General features: G+C 49.9%; 1 protein-coding gene across 4 annotated transcripts in view; it reads left to right on the top strand.

Moving 5' to 3' along the window:
* The window catches only part of LRRC7 (leucine rich repeat containing 7), a 108041-nt gene that overhangs the window by 82136 nt on the left and 4963 nt on the right, over positions 1 to 20942 (top strand). For 2 of the 4 annotated variants that reach the window (XM_054515757.1, XM_054515756.1), the window contains exons 17-24: positions 4824 to 4935; positions 5140 to 5320; positions 6208 to 7888; positions 9550 to 9699; positions 13097 to 13216; positions 14697 to 14915; positions 17442 to 17534; positions 19350 to 19424. In XM_054515757.1, coding sequence (XP_054371732.1) covers positions 4824 to 4935; positions 5140 to 5320; positions 6208 to 7888; positions 9550 to 9699; positions 13097 to 13216; positions 14697 to 14915; positions 17442 to 17534; positions 19350 to 19424 — 2631 coding nt within the window. The remainder of the gene's footprint in view (positions 1 to 4823; positions 4936 to 5139; positions 5321 to 6207; positions 7889 to 9549; positions 9700 to 13096; positions 13217 to 14696; positions 14916 to 17441; positions 17535 to 19349; positions 19425 to 20942) is intronic. The other 2 variants (XM_054515759.1, XM_054515758.1) reach the window with 2 other exon arrangements.

Below are 20942 nucleotides of genomic sequence, written 5' to 3'. Positions count from 1 at the left end.
AACAATTCACATGTTGGATAAACAATCCCCAACCACATTCCAAAGCAGCAAAACACAGGAGAAGCAAATGAGATAATGTTGTTTTCATTTTCCTCTGAGGCTTCTCAGTTTCCCAGGAGAAAATCCTGGGCAAAGGGATTTTTTCAGAAAATATCACGGTGACATTCCACCTGTAAAGTTTTATGTTGAGCTGCTGGGTTGCATTCAGGTTTAGATTGAGCTGCTGAGTTTCATCCAGTTTTAGACTGAGTTGCTGTTTTTCCCAATGCTGCTGAATTTTTGGGTTGAGATCTCCCCAGATGGGAACTTTGCTGTGGATTTCTCTCAGCACCCTGTTCAATTTCAAAGATGTGAGGTTGGCACGTAACAGGAGGGTGGGCCCAGGTACCATTTCCATCCCATCCCATTTAACCTGTTAGAGACTCCTTGGGCCTGTCTGGCCCTGTGTGCCAGGAGGTTCTGCCCTTGGGACTATTGCCAGGAGCAGGAATCCACTTAACCCTGCCCAGAGTTAATGAAGGCAGCAGGAGAGCTCCTTCCAGTGCAGGGAGCAGCCCTGGATGCTGTGAGCTGCAGAATCCAGGTCTTCCTGGAGTGTTTGCCGAGCACAGGGACAAATTCAACCCCGGGATTAATCCCCAAAAGGTGAATTCCTAAATTCTGCAGCACTGCTGGAGCTTGGTTCTCTTACCCCACCAAATGAGGGGAATCCCTTCCCATGGGAGCTGAAAAGCTTTTGGAGAGGTCTGCAGGAATGCCAGCATTCCTGAAAGCCTTTGCAAAGCTTTAATGCTGAAAAGAAATAAATGAGGAAAAGTATTTTCCTTCTTTTTCACTCCTTTGTCATCTGAACATTGTGATAAATTCCTTGTCTTTGAAATGTCCCTGTCTGTAGCCAGTCCTGAGGGCAGGAATTGTTCTCCCTCAGATTTCTATGTCTTTGGCACAAATATTACACATTCAGCTGTAGCTGCTCTCTCAGTGCTGTGTTTTATTTGCAGTCAAACATTTTCATTCCTTAAAAAAATAACCCCCCCAAAGTTTTCTCTTCAAGCTGGCTTCAGAAGACTTCAACTCTAGGCACGATTTCAATTAGGACTAAAATATTGAAGTTAAATATTTAATTTCAACTAAAATAGCTAAGTTAAATCACTCATGTTTCCATCTAAATCTGAAATCTTCAATTCCACCACGATTCCTTTTTACTCATTAAATTCTCACTGTGTAAATCTGGTCCTTGAACCAGCTGGTGACTCAGGCCACCAGTCTTGACATTCTGCTCTTGTTGCTGAATATATAGAATTTATTTTGCATTACCTATCATTTGAACTTGAGTATTCTCAACAGCTTTCTGTGGGTTTTCATTATCCCTACGTGTTTCCTCCTGGAATTTGATCCATGTGGCCTGGCAGAGGTTTTAGGTGTTTGGTCTCGTGGCTGCGGCTGGCGATGTGGCCTCCAGAAACCAGTGGTTTGTTATTATTTGTTAAAATAATGTTATTTTTTTCAATGAAAACACAAACACCCCAGAGAGCTGAGCCCCAGCAGGGTCCTGGGAATGCATCCCCAGGGAGGAGGAGATGGCAGTGACACCACAAACGTGGGGTGCAGCTGGGGACACATCCCTGGGGCTGTGTGGATGCAGGGACCTCACAGAACTCTGCAGGAAGAGCTGAACTGCTGCAGCCAGAGCCTGGGGTGACTCCTGAAGTGCCACTAAAAAATGGGAGTGCAGTTCCCTCCCTGCACAGCTGGGAGCTCCCCCTGTTCCCAGCAGAGATGCGATTTCAGCTCCTGAGTTGTGATGGGGGAACTTTTCCAGATTTTAATTTCCCTGGGATGGAGTCAAGAGGGGTAGCACAACTATTCCAGCAGCTGAAGGAAAGAAAAGGGATGATCTGGTCCTTCCCAGACATCAGGAGGGGTTTTCAGCTCCAATCAGGGTGGTGCAGATACATTTCCCTCTCCTTGGCTTCCTGCACCAGGATAAAGCACACGGGAAGTGTAGGCAGAGTGTGAATGGATTTGTGAACAATATTGGCCTGATTTCAGTTGTAACCCATTAAATAAAACATAATTAAGCTCCATTTGCTTTGCAGATAATTAGCAGACAAACTCAAGCCTCGAGTTAAAGTGCACTTTGAAATTGCAGGTGTGTTGTGATGTAGCTAAAGGCTGAAGGCAGTTTCTGATCCCAGGTAATTGAATTTCAGGTGCACTGCTCACTTTTCATCCTCAGATAAGCTGGTTTCTGATCTCTTTTGGCTTTTCCTGCAATTAATTTGCACGTGTCTCTTCAGAAACTGTTTCTAAATAATGAAAGGGAGCATCTGGAATGAGGAGCTGCATGTCAAATCCACTGTACATCCTTCACCTCCATTCACAATAAGCAAACAATGTCTTGATTAATCATCAATTAAAACGAACCTCTTCATCATTCTAATTCTTTCTGGAAGATGTGAGTTTTGGCCAAAGAGGAGTCTGGGATTATTCAGGGAGTTGTGCTGCCTTTCTATGAGAAACAATGAGGAGTATCAAAATCAGCAAGTCAGGTCTTTACAGTTCCTGCTCTCGATGGGTTTGCATTGAGAATATCCCACATTTCCTCTGCCTCATCCCTTCCCACAGCCCTGGGCTGCTCCAGGCAGATTCCAGGAGTCTGAGCATTCCAAACATTCTGTCCCTCTGGATTATAATTTAATTTAATGTTTATAATATAATGTTCTTATGTCCTCAGCCTGAATATTTGGTGACATTTCTCTTGCCAGTTGTTTTAATGGTTTGTACCAGGTATTTTCTCCTCACCACAGTTTCTCTGCCCTCTTCCTGCATCCTTCCCCAGTTAATCCTGAGGAATGAATCCTGAGGAATAAATCCTGAGGAATAATCTCCAGGCACCTACTCAACACAATTGCATTTATCTCTTCCCTTTCTCCTTGCAATTTTTTTCCTATTAGTGACCTTTTTGTTCTTCACCTTGTAAGAAAAAGGCCCTCTTAAAGAGAGTGGAATTAAGTGGAATATGATTTGGGGTTTTTACAGCGTATTTCACATCGTCATTGCAGATTCACAAATGCCAGAGTGGTTCTTTCAAAAGTGCATTGGTTTTTGTTGGATAGCTGGGCTGGGGGATGAAAAGAAAAGGAAAATCATATAAAATAGGGAACTTCATGCAGCTGAAGTTCACCATCTTGTCAAAAATGGAACTGCTGGGTCTTCCTCTCTTCCAGCAAGGGGGGGGCAGTTTAAGCTTAAAACTCCTGGAAGTTTCATGGCACAATATTGGGATTCCAGGTCCAAGCTAAAGAAACCAAAGAACCCCCCAAGAGCCCCCAGCCTGACCCTGAGCTCAGCCCAAAATCACCTCTGGAGGCCCCGGGCAGGGAGGACAGAGCCCAAGGCTCAGAGGTACAGGCACACCTGGTCACACCTGGGCTGCTCAGGTGGAGACTTCACCCTCTGCACTGCTCTGCACCCACACAGAGCCCAAATCTCAGAGGTACAGGCACACCTGGTCACACCTGGGCTGCTCAGGTGGAGAACTTCACCTTCTGCACTGCTCTGCACCCGCACTGCCCCCAGCTCTGGGCTCCCACCAGCTGATCCCACCGCACTGGGAAAGGGCACTGGGCACCTGTGGAGCACCAGGGGAATCCTCTGCATGGGGAAGGGAGAGCTGGGTCACTCCATGTGGAAATCACCATGGAACTGCCTTAAATGTTAGCCCTGAGGGCATTAATTAAACTGAGGATGGCTCTATCTGAGAAGGTCCTGCCTCCAGTGGAACATCAGACACAGAGGGTTTGAAATAGCTCTGGTGCAAACAGAACTAAATTCTCCAAGGATAAATCACGTGGCAAATTCTTCTACAAATCTCTGTCACTACAAAAGGTATTTAATGGCAGTAAAGCCCTGAAAGTTTCCTCCTTGTAAGTGGAAACAAGAAAATGTTTTAAACCTTGTAGCATTAAACATTCTAGCAATGCAGATTTGGTTTGGGTACTCCAGTTTAAATTGTTTCTCTAATTATTACATCTCTCCCTCTGGCCTTCCCTCTCTAAACTCACTGGAGAACCTTTACAACCTGTCAGGGTACAGAGACCCTCCTGTGTCACCCCTCCCTGTCTCCCCATCCTCCTCATCTCTGAGCTTTCTGCAGGGATGAGAAAAGCCCCAAATTCCCATTGGTGCCTTCATTCCCTCCTAGCCACCCTAAGGGCCTAACTGTCCTAATTTAAAATTTCTCTTTCTAAGAACGAGTCCCACTTTCCTCCCCCAGTTTAACTGGGGTTATTTTCAGCACACGTCCCATTGCAGGGCCTGTGTGAAGGTCAGGTGTGCTGAACCCTCAGGCAGAAGTTTATTAAATCCAAATAATTTTAATTTAGCCACAAACTCCTCAGAGACAAAGCCATTTTAATTAAGTACAGCTCCAGGGACAGCTGAATCTCTGGAAGGACTCACCAGAAATAACTGAGCAAGGAATCCTCCCTCTGAAATACCAATTGTTTACACTCAATTAGTGTTTGTTTCTTTCAGCTGGCAGCATTTTTGGTGACCTTGACTCCCTCAAAAATGTTTACACGGCCTTGATGTGTCTTGCAAGTTCCATCTGGTTTGCCCACATTTCCATAACGAGCACATCACCCTAATTCTGAGGAGGATTAATTAGAACTTTCTGCTGACAAATTAGAACTTCTTGCACTGCCCGTCTGGTGGGTTTGGGGTGTTTGAGTGATCACAAGGAGAAGACTGTGAACTGTTTGCTGCAGGTTGAAGTGTTGCTGTTCCCTGTGCTCACTCTGCCCTGTTGTGTCCCTCAGGATGCCTTTGGACATCCTGCCAGCGAGATGAGGATAGGGGAGCTCCGTCCTTCCATGCCCGAGACGCCGCTCTACCCCCCCAAACTCGTCCTGCTGGGTAAAGACAAGAAAGGTACTGATGGATTTGCAGCCTTTGAGATGAAACCTTGTGATGGGGATGTGCCACCCCTGCTTGTAAACCATAGGCCGTGGACATTTGTGCACGAATCAGTAGAACCCAATGCAATGCATTGATAGATCTAAGTTAAAAATGTGTTTTTGTGGTGTTCCGTTCCCGAGTGCCGCCCCTGAAAGCGTTTGCTGTGTTTTGTTTCAGAGTCGACAGATGAGTCTGAAGCAGATAAGATCCATTGTCTGAATAACAGCGTTTCCTCAGGCACTTACTCAGACTATTCCCCTTCCCAGGCTTCCTCAGGGTCCTCCAACGCGCACGTAAAAATGGGCTCCCTGCAGACCACGGCTAAAGAAGCAGTGAATAACTCTTTGTGGGGGAACAGGTGTGACATCTTTCCTGACACAGCTTTTGTTTCCCTTTTGTCCTCTCTGGGCCCTCAGAGCAACCCCGTTAGGGCGTTTGGATTCAAAAATCCACGTTTTTGTCCCACGTTGGCTGTGCAGAGATGGCCACTCTCCATATTCCACAATCCCACAGCTGGTGGGTTCCGCTCTGTGCCATCTCCAGGCATTAAAGCTCCTAGAGGTGGAGCTGCAGCTGTTGGTGTCCCATTATTGCTGTCCCATCTCCCTCTGCCCTGGACCTCCAAAAAGGTTCTTGGAGAGCCATAACCTGCACTGGAAACATTCCAGGACCAGCCTGTCCTGTGGGTGCCTGCCCTAAATCGCCTCATGTTGTTCCCTCCACAGCTCTGCCCCTTAAAGAGCTGGATGGGAACAGGCAAGAAAACTGCCTCTGTTTGTGTCTCTGGTCAAAGAGTGGGGGAAACCTTCTGCTGCACTCATCCGTTATTATTACAGCAGGAAAGTCTGTTCAGCAGGATTTCTGGGAACACAGCATGGAGCCAGCCAGGCCTTTGAGTGACTTCTTAGCTTCTCCATGCGTGTCCTGACAGAGCCTGTGCTCCGGGGCAGAAACCTGCTGCCACCGTTCCCCTGCCAGTGGCACAGCATCCATGGAGTTCCCAACAGCTTGAGAGTAGCTCGGGCAGTGCTAAAAACACCGAGGGGGCAGGTTTGATTCCTGGACTCAGTGATCCTTGTGGGGCCCTTCCAGCTGGGAATATTCCGTGCTGAGCATCCCCGGAGTCTCCCAGCGTGATCCCAAAGCCAGAGCTGGGAGAAAGCCGAGCTGCTTTCCAAGGACGATGAGCGCTGGCGTGCCGGGACAGAGGACATTTGATCTTGTTCCCCTCTCTTGTCTTTGCAGGCTGGCCCAGTCGTTCCCACAGCCCCTGGAGACCAAGCCATTGCTGAGCCAGCGGGAAGCGGCTCCGGCCGGGAACGTCCCGGCGCGCCCGGAGCGGCGCCCGCTGAGCGACGCCTTCGCCGACAGCTGGAACGACGGCTCCCACTACGACAACACGGGATTCGTGGCCGAGGAGAGCGCGGCAGAGAACGCCGGCACCAACCCCCTGCTCAGCACCAAATCCAGGAGCTCCTCCGCCCACGGGCGCCGGCCGCTGATCCGGCAGGACAGGATCGTGGGGATCCCCCTGGAGCTGGAGCAGCCCGCGCTCAGAAACACACACGACTCTGAAGTGCCTCCTCCCAACCCTTGGCAAAATTGGACCAGAACCCCCAGTCCTTTTGAAGACAGGACAGCTTTTCCTTCCAAACTGGAAAGCACCCCCAACACCAGCCCTTTGCCCGAGCGGAAAGATCACGTCAAGGAGTCTCCCGAAATGACGAGCACTTTCACTCCAGGAATTCCGTGGGAATACCACGACACCAACGCTAACAGGAGCCTCACAAACGTCTATTCCCATGTGCACTGTCGCCCGGACCCTTCCAAAAACGTCATCTCCATCAGCAAGAGCACGGAGCGGCTCTCCCCGATGATGAGGGATTTAAAAACAAACAAGTTTAAGAAGTCGCAGAGCATCGACGAGATCGACATCGGTGCGTACAAGGTGTACAACATCCCCCTGGAAAACTATGCATCCGGGAACGACACCGTGGGCCCCCACGAGAGGGTGGACAAGCTGCTGGGCCCGGAGCACGGCGTGCTGAGCATGTCCCGCAGCCAGTCCGTGCCCATGCTGGACGACGAGCTGCTGACCTACGGCAGCGTCAAGGTGCAGCCGCAGCACAAGGCGTCGGTCACCAAGAAGGTTTATCAGTTCGACCAAAGCTTCAACCCCCAGGGCGCCGTGGAGCTCCCGGCCGACAAGCGGCTCCTGCCGCCCTTCCAGCTCAACGCCGAGTACCTGCCCCAGCCGGCCAAGAGCCTGCCCCAGGAGCTGGTGAGCCCGCGGGGCTACCGCGGCTACGCGCCCGTGGAGCCCATGTTCTCCTTCTCGCAGCCCTCGGTGGGCGAGGAGCCGGCGGCCGCCCCGTTCCCCGGCCCGGCCGCGCGCCCCGGCTTCCTGCGCAGGGCGGATTCTCTGGTCAGCTCGGCGGAGATGTCGGTGTTCCGCAGGGTGGGCGAGCCCCAGGAGCTGCCCCCCGGGGCGGACAGGTACGGCCGGGCCCCGTTCCGCGGCGCCCCGGAGCGCCAGGGCAGCATGGCCGTGCCCGAGGCCCAGTTCCTCAAGCGCAACGGGCGCTATGAAGACGAGCACCCTTCCTACCAGGAAGTGAAAGCCCAGACTGGGAGCTTCCCAGTTAAAAACCTCACGCAAAGGAGGCCCCTGTCGGCACGAAGCTACAGCACAGAGAGCTACGGCACGGCCCAAACGCGGCCGGTCTCAGCGAGGCCCACCATGGCAGCTCTGCTGGAAAAGATTCCGTCAGACTATAACTTGGGTAACTATGGCGACAAGCCTTCCGATAGCAGTGATATAAAGCCGAGGCCTCCCCCTGGGAAGGGAAATGAGAGCTGTGCTAAAATGCCCGCTGACTGGAGACAACAGCTACTTAGACATATAGAAGCTAGAAGGTTAGACAGGGTATGTTTGGCATTTCTCTGCAATTAATGCCTTTAGTTGTGTGTTTCGCTCTGTCAAACGATTTGCACGTGCAGTGGTGACCACCAGAATTCCCAGGGATGAAATTCCTGCCGTGGTGTCAGAGGGACCGGCCCGCCGAGGGCCCTGGGGGTGCTCAGCTGGAGTGAGGGACCCCAGAAAATCCAGAGGCTCCTCACTGATGGTGCCCCTCGGGACAGTCGCCGGGGCGGTGGCTCCGGGTGCTGGGTAAACCCAGAGGCTTCACGCCGGTGCCGTTCCCTGGGGCAGTCACTGGGGTGGTGATTCTGAAACCTGGGTAAATCCAGAGGCTCTGTCACTGGGCTGGTGGCTCCTGCAGCTCTGCCCAAAATCAGGAAGAGCCCTGAGGTTCTCCCCTGGCCGTGGAAGCGCTGCTGGAGCCACCAGGTCAGTAATGACCGAGAGCTTGGAGAGGTGCTGGGCACGTCTTGGCAGTAAAAGGGAATAAAGGAAAAAGAGAATAAGTAATAAAATGTATTTTAGCTCTGGTGTCACTGTTAGTGCAGGGGGCTTAAAAGTATCTATAACTGAGAAATATCCCTGGGTATCCACTGCCACGGTTCTGATGGGAATGTGATCATTACTCCTTTTAGCTGTAGGAAGTTATGCTGATTTGCCTTCTATCCAAAGGGTACTTTAGTGCATGATTCAGTCATTACCTATTTAATGACCTAATCCATGAATCCTATTTACTCCGTGATCTGAAGTGGTTGTGACAAATTCCTGTGGTGAAATGCATAAGGGGTCATTGCCAAATGTGTCCATATACTGCTTTATGCTAGAGCCTCCTGAGTTTGGTGTTAATATTCTCCTTGCCTTCCAGTCTCTGGGATGTGATGATATTAAATTATCCTTAAGGATCAAACGGGGAAACTTCAAAAAGGGGCTCCAAGGCTGAAGCGTTTTCCTCCCTCAGCTCTTTTCCTTGTGCTGTGTAAACCCACTGGAAACTGCCTCCTACCCAGGGAAACCAGTGCACCCTGAGCAGGGCCCTTCCTGGTGCACACAAACCCTTGCCAGGTGTTGTTGGCTTAAGGAACACCTTTACACTTGGTTTACAACGTGTATGAAGGGTGCTTTAACCCTGGCAAGCTGGCACTGGTGGCTGTCCCTGACCCCTGCGAGGTGGCTCCTGCTGGGTGCAGAGCTCCAAGGAGCTGGGCTGGGCTGGGCTGGGCTGGGCTGGTGGGAGCCCTGGGGAGCAGCCCCTGTCCCCGGGGTGGGCACAGCACCCCTGTCCCTGCCCTGCCCAGCTCGTCCCACATGGGCAGCCAGGTTTTTGGGGAGCAGGACTAGCTCCTCCCAGCCAGGCACAGCCCTGGCTGCACAGCCCGCCCCGAATTTGGCCCTTTTTTTTTGCAAAAGCAAGATTTGTACCAGGTGAAGTGCAGATCCCACCACCCCCTTGTGCTGTCAGCGTGGAAGTCCTCTCTGGTGCCCATTTTCTGTACGAGGAGCCATGTACTCGCTGTGTGTGACCAGTGCATGCCTGGAGGAGCTACCGATACTCGGGACTGTTTGTTGGCTTAAACTAAAACTCTGTGAACTTAACCATGTATGTGTGAGACTTAATTCTGAGCATGTGTGTTCATATGTGTCCCGTGGTTGTTTCCTCTACTCAGAGCGCTGCTTACAAACACCACACAGTTAGCCTTGGCATGCTGCACTCTGGAGGGGTTTCAGCCATGCATGCCGGCCGAAGCATGACTTTAAACTTGCAGCCTAAATCTAAATTTGAAAACCAAATGCTTCAAGAGCTACCTCTACCGAAAGTAAGTATGGGCTAGCCAGCATTCACGGCGTTCCCGGTTAATTAATGATCCTTGCTTCCTCCTGGTTTAGCTTCTGCCTCTTCCTCCTGCTTTTAGGACGCCCGCTCCACAAAGCAAGGCTGGCAGGGACGCAGCTCTGCCCCTTGCTGGCCTTGCTTTTTGGATTCCGGGGCTCCCTGGCTGTCATTCCTGCCCTCCTGCTCTCCTCACACATGACAGTGCTGCCATTTGCTCAGTGGGGAATGTGGTTTGCTCTGGGACTGTTTGATCCTAGAAAAACGGGTGTGGAAATGTTAAACAGGCTCCAGGAGACAGGGATTTTAATACCTGAGCATTAATTGGGTGTGCTGTAATTCCTGATGGGTTTTGAACACATTACCACACCCAAAACCATTTCAAACTTCGAGTAACACCTAAAAAAGAGAATATTTCCCTCATTTATTTACTGTTTATCTTATATTTATTACCAATATATTGTTGACTAGTACAGACATACAAAACCATGTATTCCCAAGGAATATCTGAAGGGAGAGGCGCTCAGGACGAGGCAGAGAGGGCCATTCCTGCAGGACTCTCAGTGCCAGGGAGGGATGCTGAGACCTTTCCCTGCATCCTGAGGGCACAGCTCAGCCTCTCCCTGCCCTGGCACAGGGGCTGAGGGGACAAATCAGCAGCAGCAGCAGCTCTGTGAGTGATGAAAGGGCAGCAGAGCCCAGATCCCAGCATTCCATCTGTGCTGGGAATGGCCAGGCTGGCCCCTGTGGAACAGCCTGGCCAGCAATTCCCAAAGGAGCCTTCCAAGGGTTCAGAGCTCAGAGCCAAGGGTTTGAGGAGAGCAGGATGGTGCAGCAGCAGGAGCTGGCCCAGAGCTCAGCCCTGCTCCTCTTGCCGACCTCCAGCCGGAATTCCCGGCGATCCAGGGCAGGATGGCAGTGCCCAGGGAGCAGTGCCAGGCCTTCCCCACTGTCCCCACCCCTCCATGCCCTGTCACCTCCATGCCGTGTCCCCCCGTGCTGCTGTGGGTCTGTGCTGCTCTGTGGTGGGGCGGGAGGCTCCGAGGGGATCCCCTGGATGTGTGTGCTGGGCAGGGACACCCCGGTGTTGTCTTTGCTTCCCAGACCCTGTCTGTCTGCTCAGGTACTCGTCACCTGTCCCTGGAAAAACCCATTGGGCATCAGCCCCAGAGAGTGGTGCTGGTTCCCTCCACACGTTGGGAATGAGGTGGTTTGTGGCACTGCCAGGGTTTCAGGCTGTAGGTGAATGTGGATATTAATGATGGATGTCTGAGGAGACCCAGGAATCTGCTCTGTGATCTATTTTGGGGTGTGGTCTGACGTGGATTATTCTGCTTTTCTCTCTCACCAGCATTCCATTGCTCCATGTCCATAGAAACTGTGATGCTGAACTGCACTGAGGGGTGGTTCTCTCACTGTACTGTTTGGGAAAATTATTGTTGGGAAAGGTCACTGCAGGGGGAAATGACTGTTGGAAAAATGCTGTGTATATTTAGTGTTGTTGAATTTTATTGCTTCACACCTTCCACAGAATTTGCATTTCCTAAAGAATCCAGGCCACAGCAGTTCAATCCTTGCCTCTTCTGCTCCCTCCTTCCCGTGGCCTGGATTCAAGAGAGTAATGAGTGAGCTCTGGCTGTCAGGAAATCAACCTTGACAATGAATTGCCTTGAAAATGTTCATGACATCAATCTGCCCCCTGCAGAAAATGTGGGAAGTGCTGCTTATCCTCTTTCCCCCAGATTTCCTGGAAGTGGAGCTGGGTTGCAGCCTGTCCCAGCTCAGAAAACAGCCACAATTTTGGGGACAAATTCCTTTTGCTGCAGCAAATGAAATCCCGGGATTTCCCTGTTTCTGGAGGAAGCTGAGAGCACTCTCAGCATTTTCCCTTTTCCCTCTGGAGTGCAAACTCCCCTCTGCAGGTCAATCCCAGCAGCCTCCAGAGGGATCCTTTCCATGTCTGGCTGCCAGTGAAAAGTTTTAAAAGTTTGTGGTTTGGTGCAAGCCATTCCCAGAATGGCAATTCCCATCTTCCTTGGGAATCTCAGAATCTCTGGGCCTGGGGAGGGGACCCAGAGGGGCCCATAAATGGATCCCTTGGGGTGTGACCAGATTCCCAGGGCAGCCCTGGAGGGAATTGCTCATTTTTCCATTTTTCCATTTTTAATGGGGGTAAAGAAAGCTCTGCAAGGAGATCCTGGACTTTAAACAGGGGAAATGTTTTTTCTAGTGGTTTTTCACAGAAGGAAATTCACAAATTCCATTATTTTTCTGGATAATTTCTTGAATGATGAAAAAAAATATAATGGAAGTTTCCTTTCATTTTCAATAGTCAGGGTTGGACTTTTTTCACTTCACCTCAGAGATGTGATTTAAATCATAATTTCCTTCTATTTACTTTTCAACTTCTGTTTAAAAACAGTTTTTAATGGAAAACTTCCCACCCTTCACATTTCAAAGCAAATTTGATTAATTCTTCATCCGTCTAGAGAAGTGTATCCCGACTTTTTGTTTTACTCAAAGCTGGAGAAGAAATGCCTGGAATGGCAGAGGGGAAGAACAGATATCTTTTGCTCCTTTGCAGATACCCATTAATCAATAAGCATTGAACTGTGCCAGGTGCTGTCAGTGGCAGGACAATACTGGAGTTTTGGGAAGTCTGGCACCCAAAAGGTGTTAGGAAAGCTCCCAGTGATGATCAAGAAAGAGAGGGACAGATAATGGAAACTCAGGGTGGGGCAGGAAAAGTCCAAACCCCCTCCAAAGTCCTGAAAACAGGAATGAAACAACCAGGGGGAAAGTGACAAGGAAGAAACATGGAACAGGAGAGAAAAGGGAATTATTGGGGAAACTTTCCCTGTGTGTTGTGACCATTCATGATGAGGCAAACATTGAATTCCAGGTTAATATTGTGCAAAAAACGTCCCTGGCACAAGCCAGGAGGTTCTGGGAGCTGCACGCGGAGCCGGCAGAGCCTCGGCACTGCCAGCAGGGGATGTTTGCTGCAGAAAACACAAACAGCTCCTTTGCCTTGGTGGCAAATCCTTCCCAACAAAGTTCCTGCTGCTGGAATGAGCAGGGAGCGAGTCCTAACTCCAGAATTAACGCCAGGCTCTTTAAATATTGGAATTTCGCCAAAATCCATTGCTCTGAAAGTAACGAGTCCCGTCCAATGAGTTTTCTCTTCTCTCTCACCATTCATTATTCTCATTATTTCTGTCCTGAACCTCTCAAGCCCTCCTGCTTGCCCCCAGAGAGCCCCCAGTGCCGCCGTGTTGGCGGAGCACTGGGCAGGCCGGGCGCTGTGTGCGTTGCTGGGCTGTTGTGGCTGAGTGTGGAGGGTTTGTGCTCGTGACTAAAGGCTGCCCTGCCTTTGTGAACAGACCCCGTCGCAGCAGAGCAGCCTCCTGGACAACGGGCAGGACGAGGTGGCCATGGGCAGCCCCTGGAACCCCTACCCGCTGGGCCGGCGGGACGTGCCCCCCGACACCGTCACCAAGAAGGTAAGGGGTGCCAGCAGGCATGGGGACAGCCCTGGGGACAGCAGGACAGCCCTGGGGACACCCTGGGGACAGCAGGACAGCCCTGGGGACAGCCTGGGGACACCCTGGGGACAGCCCTGGGGGCAGCAGGACAGCCCTGGGGACAGCCTGGGGACAGCCCTGGGGACATCCTGGGGACACCCTGGGACAACCCTGGGGACAGCAGGACAGCTCTGGGCAGCACCCAGGGATGCTCCAAGGCTGAAAGCAGGAATTGCTGTGATTGAGGGCGGTGTTTTCATGGGGCCCCTGCTGCCCTGTGCAGGCTGCCCTGGAGCAGAGGCTGGGCAGAGCTCCAGAATAAAGCAGGGATTTATTCAAAGCATCTCCTCCATGGATGCACCTTGGGCAGCACCAGAGCCCAGCCAGGCCTGCACCCAAGATGAACCAAAATGGCCCCAAAATGCACGGCCGGGCACGGGCTCTGTCCCTGGGATCAGTTCTGCTCCATTTGCATCTTGCAGTTCATTGTCCCATTCCAGCTTTAGCCCCTGCAGTCCCACCCTGCTTGTTTTTCTCTCTCCAGCCCACGGGGTTTGTGCTCCGGGGCTGAGATTTGGATCATTTGTCCTTGGTGCCCAGCTGGAGCAGGAATTGTTTTGTGTCCCTGCTCTGTGCACAGAGCTCAGCATCCCCTGATGTGAAGCTCAGACCCACACACTAAAGCAGCACAGAATGGGAAAATAGAAAAGCCAAAACCTGCGGCATCATCCCTCTGCGTGCTCTGGCTCTGCATGGGCAGTGGGCATGGAGGGCTGGGCAGGGCTGCTTCTGCCCTGCTCCTGCAGGGTCTCATCCCAAGGTTTCATCCCAGTGATGATGTTCAGTCCATAAACAGCACGAGGGGTGGGATGGCTCCAGCCCAGCCCTGCACTGGCACAGCCCTTTTGCTGATAAACTCCCTGGAAAAGGGTTTCTTTCTGGGGCTTCTGTGGTGGTGGACATTGAATTCCAGTGCTTGGAGCTCCTGGCTCCCAGCCCCAGCTCTGCTCAAGAGTGCTCTGACCATAATGCTGGAGACTGGAGAATCCTCATGGACCTGTTGGAGGAGGAGCTGCAGGGATGAGCCAGGATAATCACAGGGATCACTGTCAGGAGATCCATCCTGCCACCCTGAAGTCCCAGCAGTGAGTGACATCAGCGTGCACAGAGGAGGAGCCCAAGGAGCTCCTGCTGCTCCAAGCTTTATCCTTGGACATGCAGCCAGGGATCCCTGAGGGCAGGAGGATTGCTGGGGCTGGAAACAAAAGCCATTGCTCCCAGAGATGCCTCGGGGCACAGGAGGAGGAGGGAAGCTGATGGTGCGGGACGGAGCCGGCCCGACAGCCGAGTTGTTGGCGCCCTGATCTGTGTGAAATCGGGATGAGCAGAGGCAGGAGCGGGCATTTCCCGGTGCGGGGCTCCGGGAGCCGGCTGCCCCTGACGCGCTGCTCGCCCACAGGCAGGTAGCCACATCCAGACGCTGATGGGCTCGCAGAGCCTGCAGCACCGGAGCCGGGAGCAGCAGTACGAGGGCGGCATGAACAAGGTGACCGTGCAGCAGTACCAGCCCCCGCTGCCCATCCAGATCCCGTCCTCGCAGGGCTCCCGGGCGCCCCAGCCCCAGCGGTGCCTCATCCAGACCAAGGGCCAGCGCAGCACCGACGCCTACCAGGAGCAGGTGAGCCTCGGGGGCACGGGGCACATCCCGGGTGTGGTGGTATAAGGTCCGCAGGACGAGGGCAGAGAGGAGAAATTGACTCCAAGTTCTCAGAAGGCTGATATATTATATTATATTATATTATATTATATTATATTATATTATATTATATTATATTATATTATATTATATTATATTATATTATATTATATTATATTATATTATATTATATTATATTATATTATATTATATTATATTATATTATATTATATTATTATATTTATTATATTATATTATACTATACTATATTATATATCTTATAGTATAGTATAATATATTATAATATATATTATATTATATTATATTATATTATATTATATTATATTATATTATATTATATTATATTTATTATATCATATCATATTGTATATTACATTACATTATATTACATTATATTATTACATTACATTACATATATTATTATATATTTGTTATATTAAATATATATTACATTATATATAATATATATAATAAATATATATAACATTATATATAATAATAATTAATAATACATATTAATATATAAATATTAAATATATAATGTGTTATTATTATATAATAATATATTAAATATATTATATATTACATTCTATAATTATAATAATAATAGTAATAATAATAAGAACATATTAATATAAAAATATTCGTATGTATTAATATTTAATGTATAATATATAATGAATGTAATGTATTGATAATTAATATGTTTATTAATGATACTATAATTATTACTAGGATAATCATAATATTATAATATTTATAATATTTATTAAAATTATATATTTATTATAAGAAATTATATACTAAAACTATACCAAAGAAAAAGAAAGGATACATAGAGAAGGCTAGAAAAGAATGAAGAAAACCCGTGACTGACCAGGGTCCCAACACAGCAGGACTGGGATTGGTCATTAAATTAAAACAATTCACGTGCTGGATAAACAATTCTCCAAATCACATTCCAGGGCAGCAAATCAGGGAGAAGCTGAAGCTTCCCAGCTTCCCAGGAGAAGAAATCCTGGTGAAGGGATTTTTCACAAAGTGTCACGGTGACACCGGGGGGCACGGGGCAGCTCCCAGGGCAGCTCCCAGGCACCAACAGTCCCAAAGTGGCTCCTCCAAAGTGCCCACGGGAGAGGGAACCTTGGGCAGGAGAGGGGGAGCTGAGCCAGGCAGCCCCGGGGAGCTGGGACTGGGAGAGATCTGGCTGGAATGGGAGAGCTCTGGTTGGACTGGAGGAGCTCTGGTTGGACTGGGAGAGCCCTGGTGTGACTGGGAGAGCTCTGGTGTGACTGGGAGAGCTCTGGATAGACTGGGAGAGCCCTGGATAGACTGGGAGAGCCCTGGTTGGAATGGGAGAGCTCTGGCTGGACTGGAGGAGCTCTGGTTGGTTTGGGAGAGCCCTGGTTGGACCAGGAGAGCTCTGGCTGGGCTGGGGACAGGCTGGGTCCATCCCTTCCCCAGCACCAGCCACCAGTACCCATTTTCTCCCAGACTGACCCAGTGTCACCATTTGGAATTGAGGTCCCTGGGCAGAGCTGGCATTCCTGGGTCAGACTGAGTTAATTTTCAGCCTCTGCCCTTTCCGCAGTGACCCCGTTCAGGGCCAGCAGGGCAGGGCTCTGGGGGGACCCTGCTCTGCTCAGACCTGCCCAGCACAGCCCAGCTGCTGCCCCAGTGCCCCAGCCTGGCACAGGCACTGGGCACTTTCATTGCCTGCTCCTGTCCCTCAGATTTGTCCTTCAGCAGGGCTGTGAGAGGCCCCTGAGAGCAGGATGAGGTGCAGAACCATCCCCAAACCTCCCTCCTGTGGGGAGTGTCCGTGGAGCCCCAGAGCAGCTCCTGCCCCACATTCCTGATGTTCAGAGCCTGCTGGGGGAGGATGTGCTCACAGCAGCTCAGGGCACGGCCACAAAGCCTCTGAGCTCATTTTTATTGTATATCCAATTCCCCAACACTCTTTGGAGCCACCCTGACCAGGAAAGGAGGCTCAGCTCTGATTCCTGTGGCAGTGCAGGCTCCCGGATCCCAGCAGTGCCCCAGAGATCCCAGAGGATTTTATCCCTTGGTTTTGTCCCAGGGGTGCTGCACATCTGGCTCCTCCTGGGAAAATAAAATTGCACCAGGCAAAGCCTCACTGATGGGCTTATCCAATGTTTAAGTGAAAAACTTGGCCAGGGTGAACTTCTCTTTCATTAATCTAAAGGGTTTTTACCTCCCTGAAAAGAGAACATTAAAATCTATGCAAAAATCTGTGAACCACAGGGAATGTTTTGGTATCCCTGCAGTGTGGAAAAATGCTGCCAGTTCTTCCAGCTTATGTATTTTATAATTTTATAATATTTTTATATTTTAGCAATATTCCAGTGGCTTTTACCATTTTGTGGAGTGCAGGGGCTCAGCTCCTCCAGGGAAAGGGGATGTGAGGGCAGGAGGTGCCTGCCTGGGGCAAGGTCCAGTGCTGACATCCCTGTTTTTCCTGCCTAGTTTTGTGTGAGGATAGAGAAGAATCCTGGCCTTGGGTTTAGTATCAGTGGTGGAATAAGCGGACAAGGAAATCCATTCAAACCTTCTGATAAGGTAAGTGTGAAATTCCTCTCTCCCTGCTCCTGGTTTGAGAGGTCACAGAGTGGAGGCAGAGAACAGGAGGGGGATGTTTGTGCTTCTCTGTTGGTGTAATTGAAAGATTTTTTTTTCCCCATTCTTAGCTTTGTTCTTGGGTGGAGTTTTTGGTTGTTTGTTTATTTTGGCAGAGTGTTGTTTGCTTGTTTTCCCAGTTAAAGAAGTTGAGGGAATCGAGCATCAATCCCATGAGTGTCTGGCCCATATGCCCTGGATAAGATAATTTTTTGGGCTGTTTTGTGGAGAATTGTCTCTCTTATTTTTAAGAGTCACCTTAGACCCCAATTAAACTTTTAATAAATTAGAGTATATTATATTATATATATAATATATATTTTTAATCTATTATTTATTATATTCTTATATTATATATGATATATTTTTATTCTCTATATTCTATGTTATATATTATATTATATTCTATTATATTGTTATATTATATTATAATGTTATATTATATTACATATATTATATTATATTACATATATTATATTATATTACATATATTATATTATATTATATTATATTATATTATATTATATTATATTATATTATATTATATTTACTATACTAAAGTACGGTATCATCCCTTGAGGCTGAAATTGCAGGGTTTGCAGCTGCTGTGTCAAATAAAAGCAGCCTGGAAATCCCTGGATCCTTACAGATTCCATGGCAGCAGATGTCTCCTGTACTGGGAGTTAAAGCTGACACCTGATGGTGGTCAGGGACGCTCAGGGTTCATTTTGGGAATTGCACATTTCAGATAAATCAATTTGCAATAGGAGGAGGTCACGAAAACTCCAAGATGTGCTGAGTCCCAGCTGCCAGGGCTGTAGGATTGGGAAGTGGACTCTTAGCCCTGTGGATTTGTGTTTGGTGCCATGGAACTGACTGGAGTTTGTTGGAAAAGGAGGCCTTGAACACATTCCTGGAGCTGATGTTCTTGGATAATACTGGATTCATGTTGCAGGGACAGTGGGAATTTCCACAAAAGTTTCAAATAATGAAATTGAAGCTGTGCTTCCTAGAGGAAGCAAAGATTGCTGTACTGATTATGATACACATTATTCCAATAATTAACACTTGCTCCATTTTAATTTCCCTGCCACTCCTGCCCAGTTCACAGTGGACTTTCTTTGTGATGTGGGATTTTAGTGTAAGATTCTGGTGGTGTTCACAGGGGTCCCAGGACGAGGGAAGAGATGAGAATCTTGACTCCATGTTTCAGAAGGCTGATTTATTATTTTATTATATATATTATATTAAAAGAAAATGATGTACTAAAACTATACTAAAAGAATAGAAGAAAGGATTTCATCAGAAGGCTTGAAAAGAATAGAAAGGAATGATAAAATCTTGTGACTGCTCAGAGTCCCAGCACAGCTGGACCTGTGATTGGTCATCAAGTAGAAACAACTCACATGGACCAATCCCAGATGCACCTGTTGCATTCCACAGCATCAGATAATTATTGTTTTTCTTTTCCTCTGAGCCTTCTCAGCTTCTCAGGAGTAAAAATCCTAACAAAGGATTTTTCAGAAAATATGCCCATGATATAAGATGACCCACAATTATTGATAAGTGCTGAAGGTCCCAGGGAGCTGCTCCACCCCCAGCCTGGAGTTTGACAGCAAGCAGAATAAACCAGTTTGGTGTTAGCCCCTCTCCAGGGCATGCAGAGCCCCCAGGCCCCAGCCAGGAAGGGAGCCCCGTGTTTTTTGGGATGTAGTTCTTGGAGAAAGCATCCTAACCTGTGTTACTTCTGACTTATAGGGTATCTTTGTTACTAGGGTTCAGCCTGACGGCCCCGCCTCCAGCCTGCTCCAGCCCGGAGACAAAATCCTCCAGGTAGGGATGCTGGGGGGTGCCGGGCTCAGAGCTCAGCCTGGGAGCACACAGGGTGGTGTTTGCAGCAGGGCTCAGCTGCCTGTGGCATTCTGGGGACTTCAGCATTGATTTACAGCTGGTGCCCAAAGCACTTTTTGCCCTGGTGGCCACCTGGGCCACCTGGTTTAAATCAAAACCCATGGGCAGAGCCCCAGGGCAGGGATTGTCCCCTGTGCCACCCTGTGTCCACTTCTGGGCACCCCCATACCTGACCCTGAGGGGCTGAAGCATGTCCAGGGCAGGGAACAGAGCTGGGAAGGGTCTGGAGAATCCCTGAGGGAGCCGGGCAGGGGCTGCAGAATCCCTGAGGGAGCCGGGCAGGGGCTGCAGAATCCCTGAGGGAGCTGGGCAGGGGCTGCAGAATCCCTGAGGGAGCCGGGCAGGGGCTGCAGAATCCCTGAGGGAGCCGGGCAGGGGCTGCAGAATCCCTGAGGGAGCCAGGCAGGGGCTGCAGAATCCCTGAGGGAGCCGGGCAGGGGCTGCAGAATCCCTGAGGGAGCTGGGCAGGGGCTGCAGAATCCCTGAGGGAGCTGGGCAGGGGCTCAGCCTGGAGCAAAGGAGGCTCAGGGGCCCTTGTGGCTCTGCACAGCTCCTGACAGGAGGGCACAGCCGGGGGGGTCGGGCTCTGCTCCAGGGCACAGGGACAGGAGCAGAGGGAACGGGCCCAGGCTGGGCCAGGGCAGCTCAGGGTGGAGGAATTTTTCCCTCAAAGGGAGGTCAAACCCTGTGGTTTATTTGGGTATCAAATTTCTCCTGCTTTTCCTGCTGAGGTCTGACAGTGCCCTCCCAGTCCTTCCCAGAGAACCCCAGAACCACAGAATCCCAGAACCCCAGAATCCCAGATTTCACAGAATTCACAGAACCCCAAAATTCACAGAATCACCAGGTTGGAAGAGACCTCCAAGACCATCGAGTCCAGCCCAGCCCCAGCACAGCAACTAAACCCTGGCACCCAGTGCCACATCCAGGCTTTGTTAAACACACCCAGGGATGGGGACTCCACCACCTCCCTGGGCAGCCATTCCAGAACTTTATCACCTTTCTGGAAAAAGCTTTTTCCTGATATCCAGCCTGTATTTCCCTTGGTGCAGCTCGAGGCTGTGTCAGGACCCTGATCAGCCCCAGCCATGCCCCCTTTGTCCCCCTCAGCACCTCATTCCAGATTCTCCAGGCAGATCCTCCCTCTGGAGCCTGTCCCTGCCTGTGCCACCAGCTGGGGCTCGGATCCATCTCCCCCCAGCCTTGGCCCACTGTCCCCACACTCTGCCCCATGATCTCCCTCTGGAATTTTCCAGATCCCTGAGATCCCTCCCATCCCACAGTGCAGAATTCTGGGATTCCATTAATGCCTCATTTTGGCACAGCTGTCGGTGTATTTGGGATCTCCCCTGCCTGGAATTTGGATTCCTCTTTCCCAGAGGAAAGGTATTTTGTTGTGTTGAGGCTTTCAGCATGGTCAGAGCCCAGAGCTGTCCCAGA

The sequence above is a fragment of the Molothrus ater genome, chromosome 9 (genome assembly GCF_012460135.2).
Source record: "Molothrus ater isolate BHLD 08-10-18 breed brown headed cowbird chromosome 9, BPBGC_Mater_1.1, whole genome shotgun sequence".
Lineage (NCBI taxonomy): Eukaryota > Metazoa > Chordata > Aves > Passeriformes > Icteridae > Molothrus > Molothrus ater.
The sequence above is the reverse complement of the archived record's forward strand: the minus strand, read 5'-3'. Positions and strand labels throughout refer to the sequence as shown.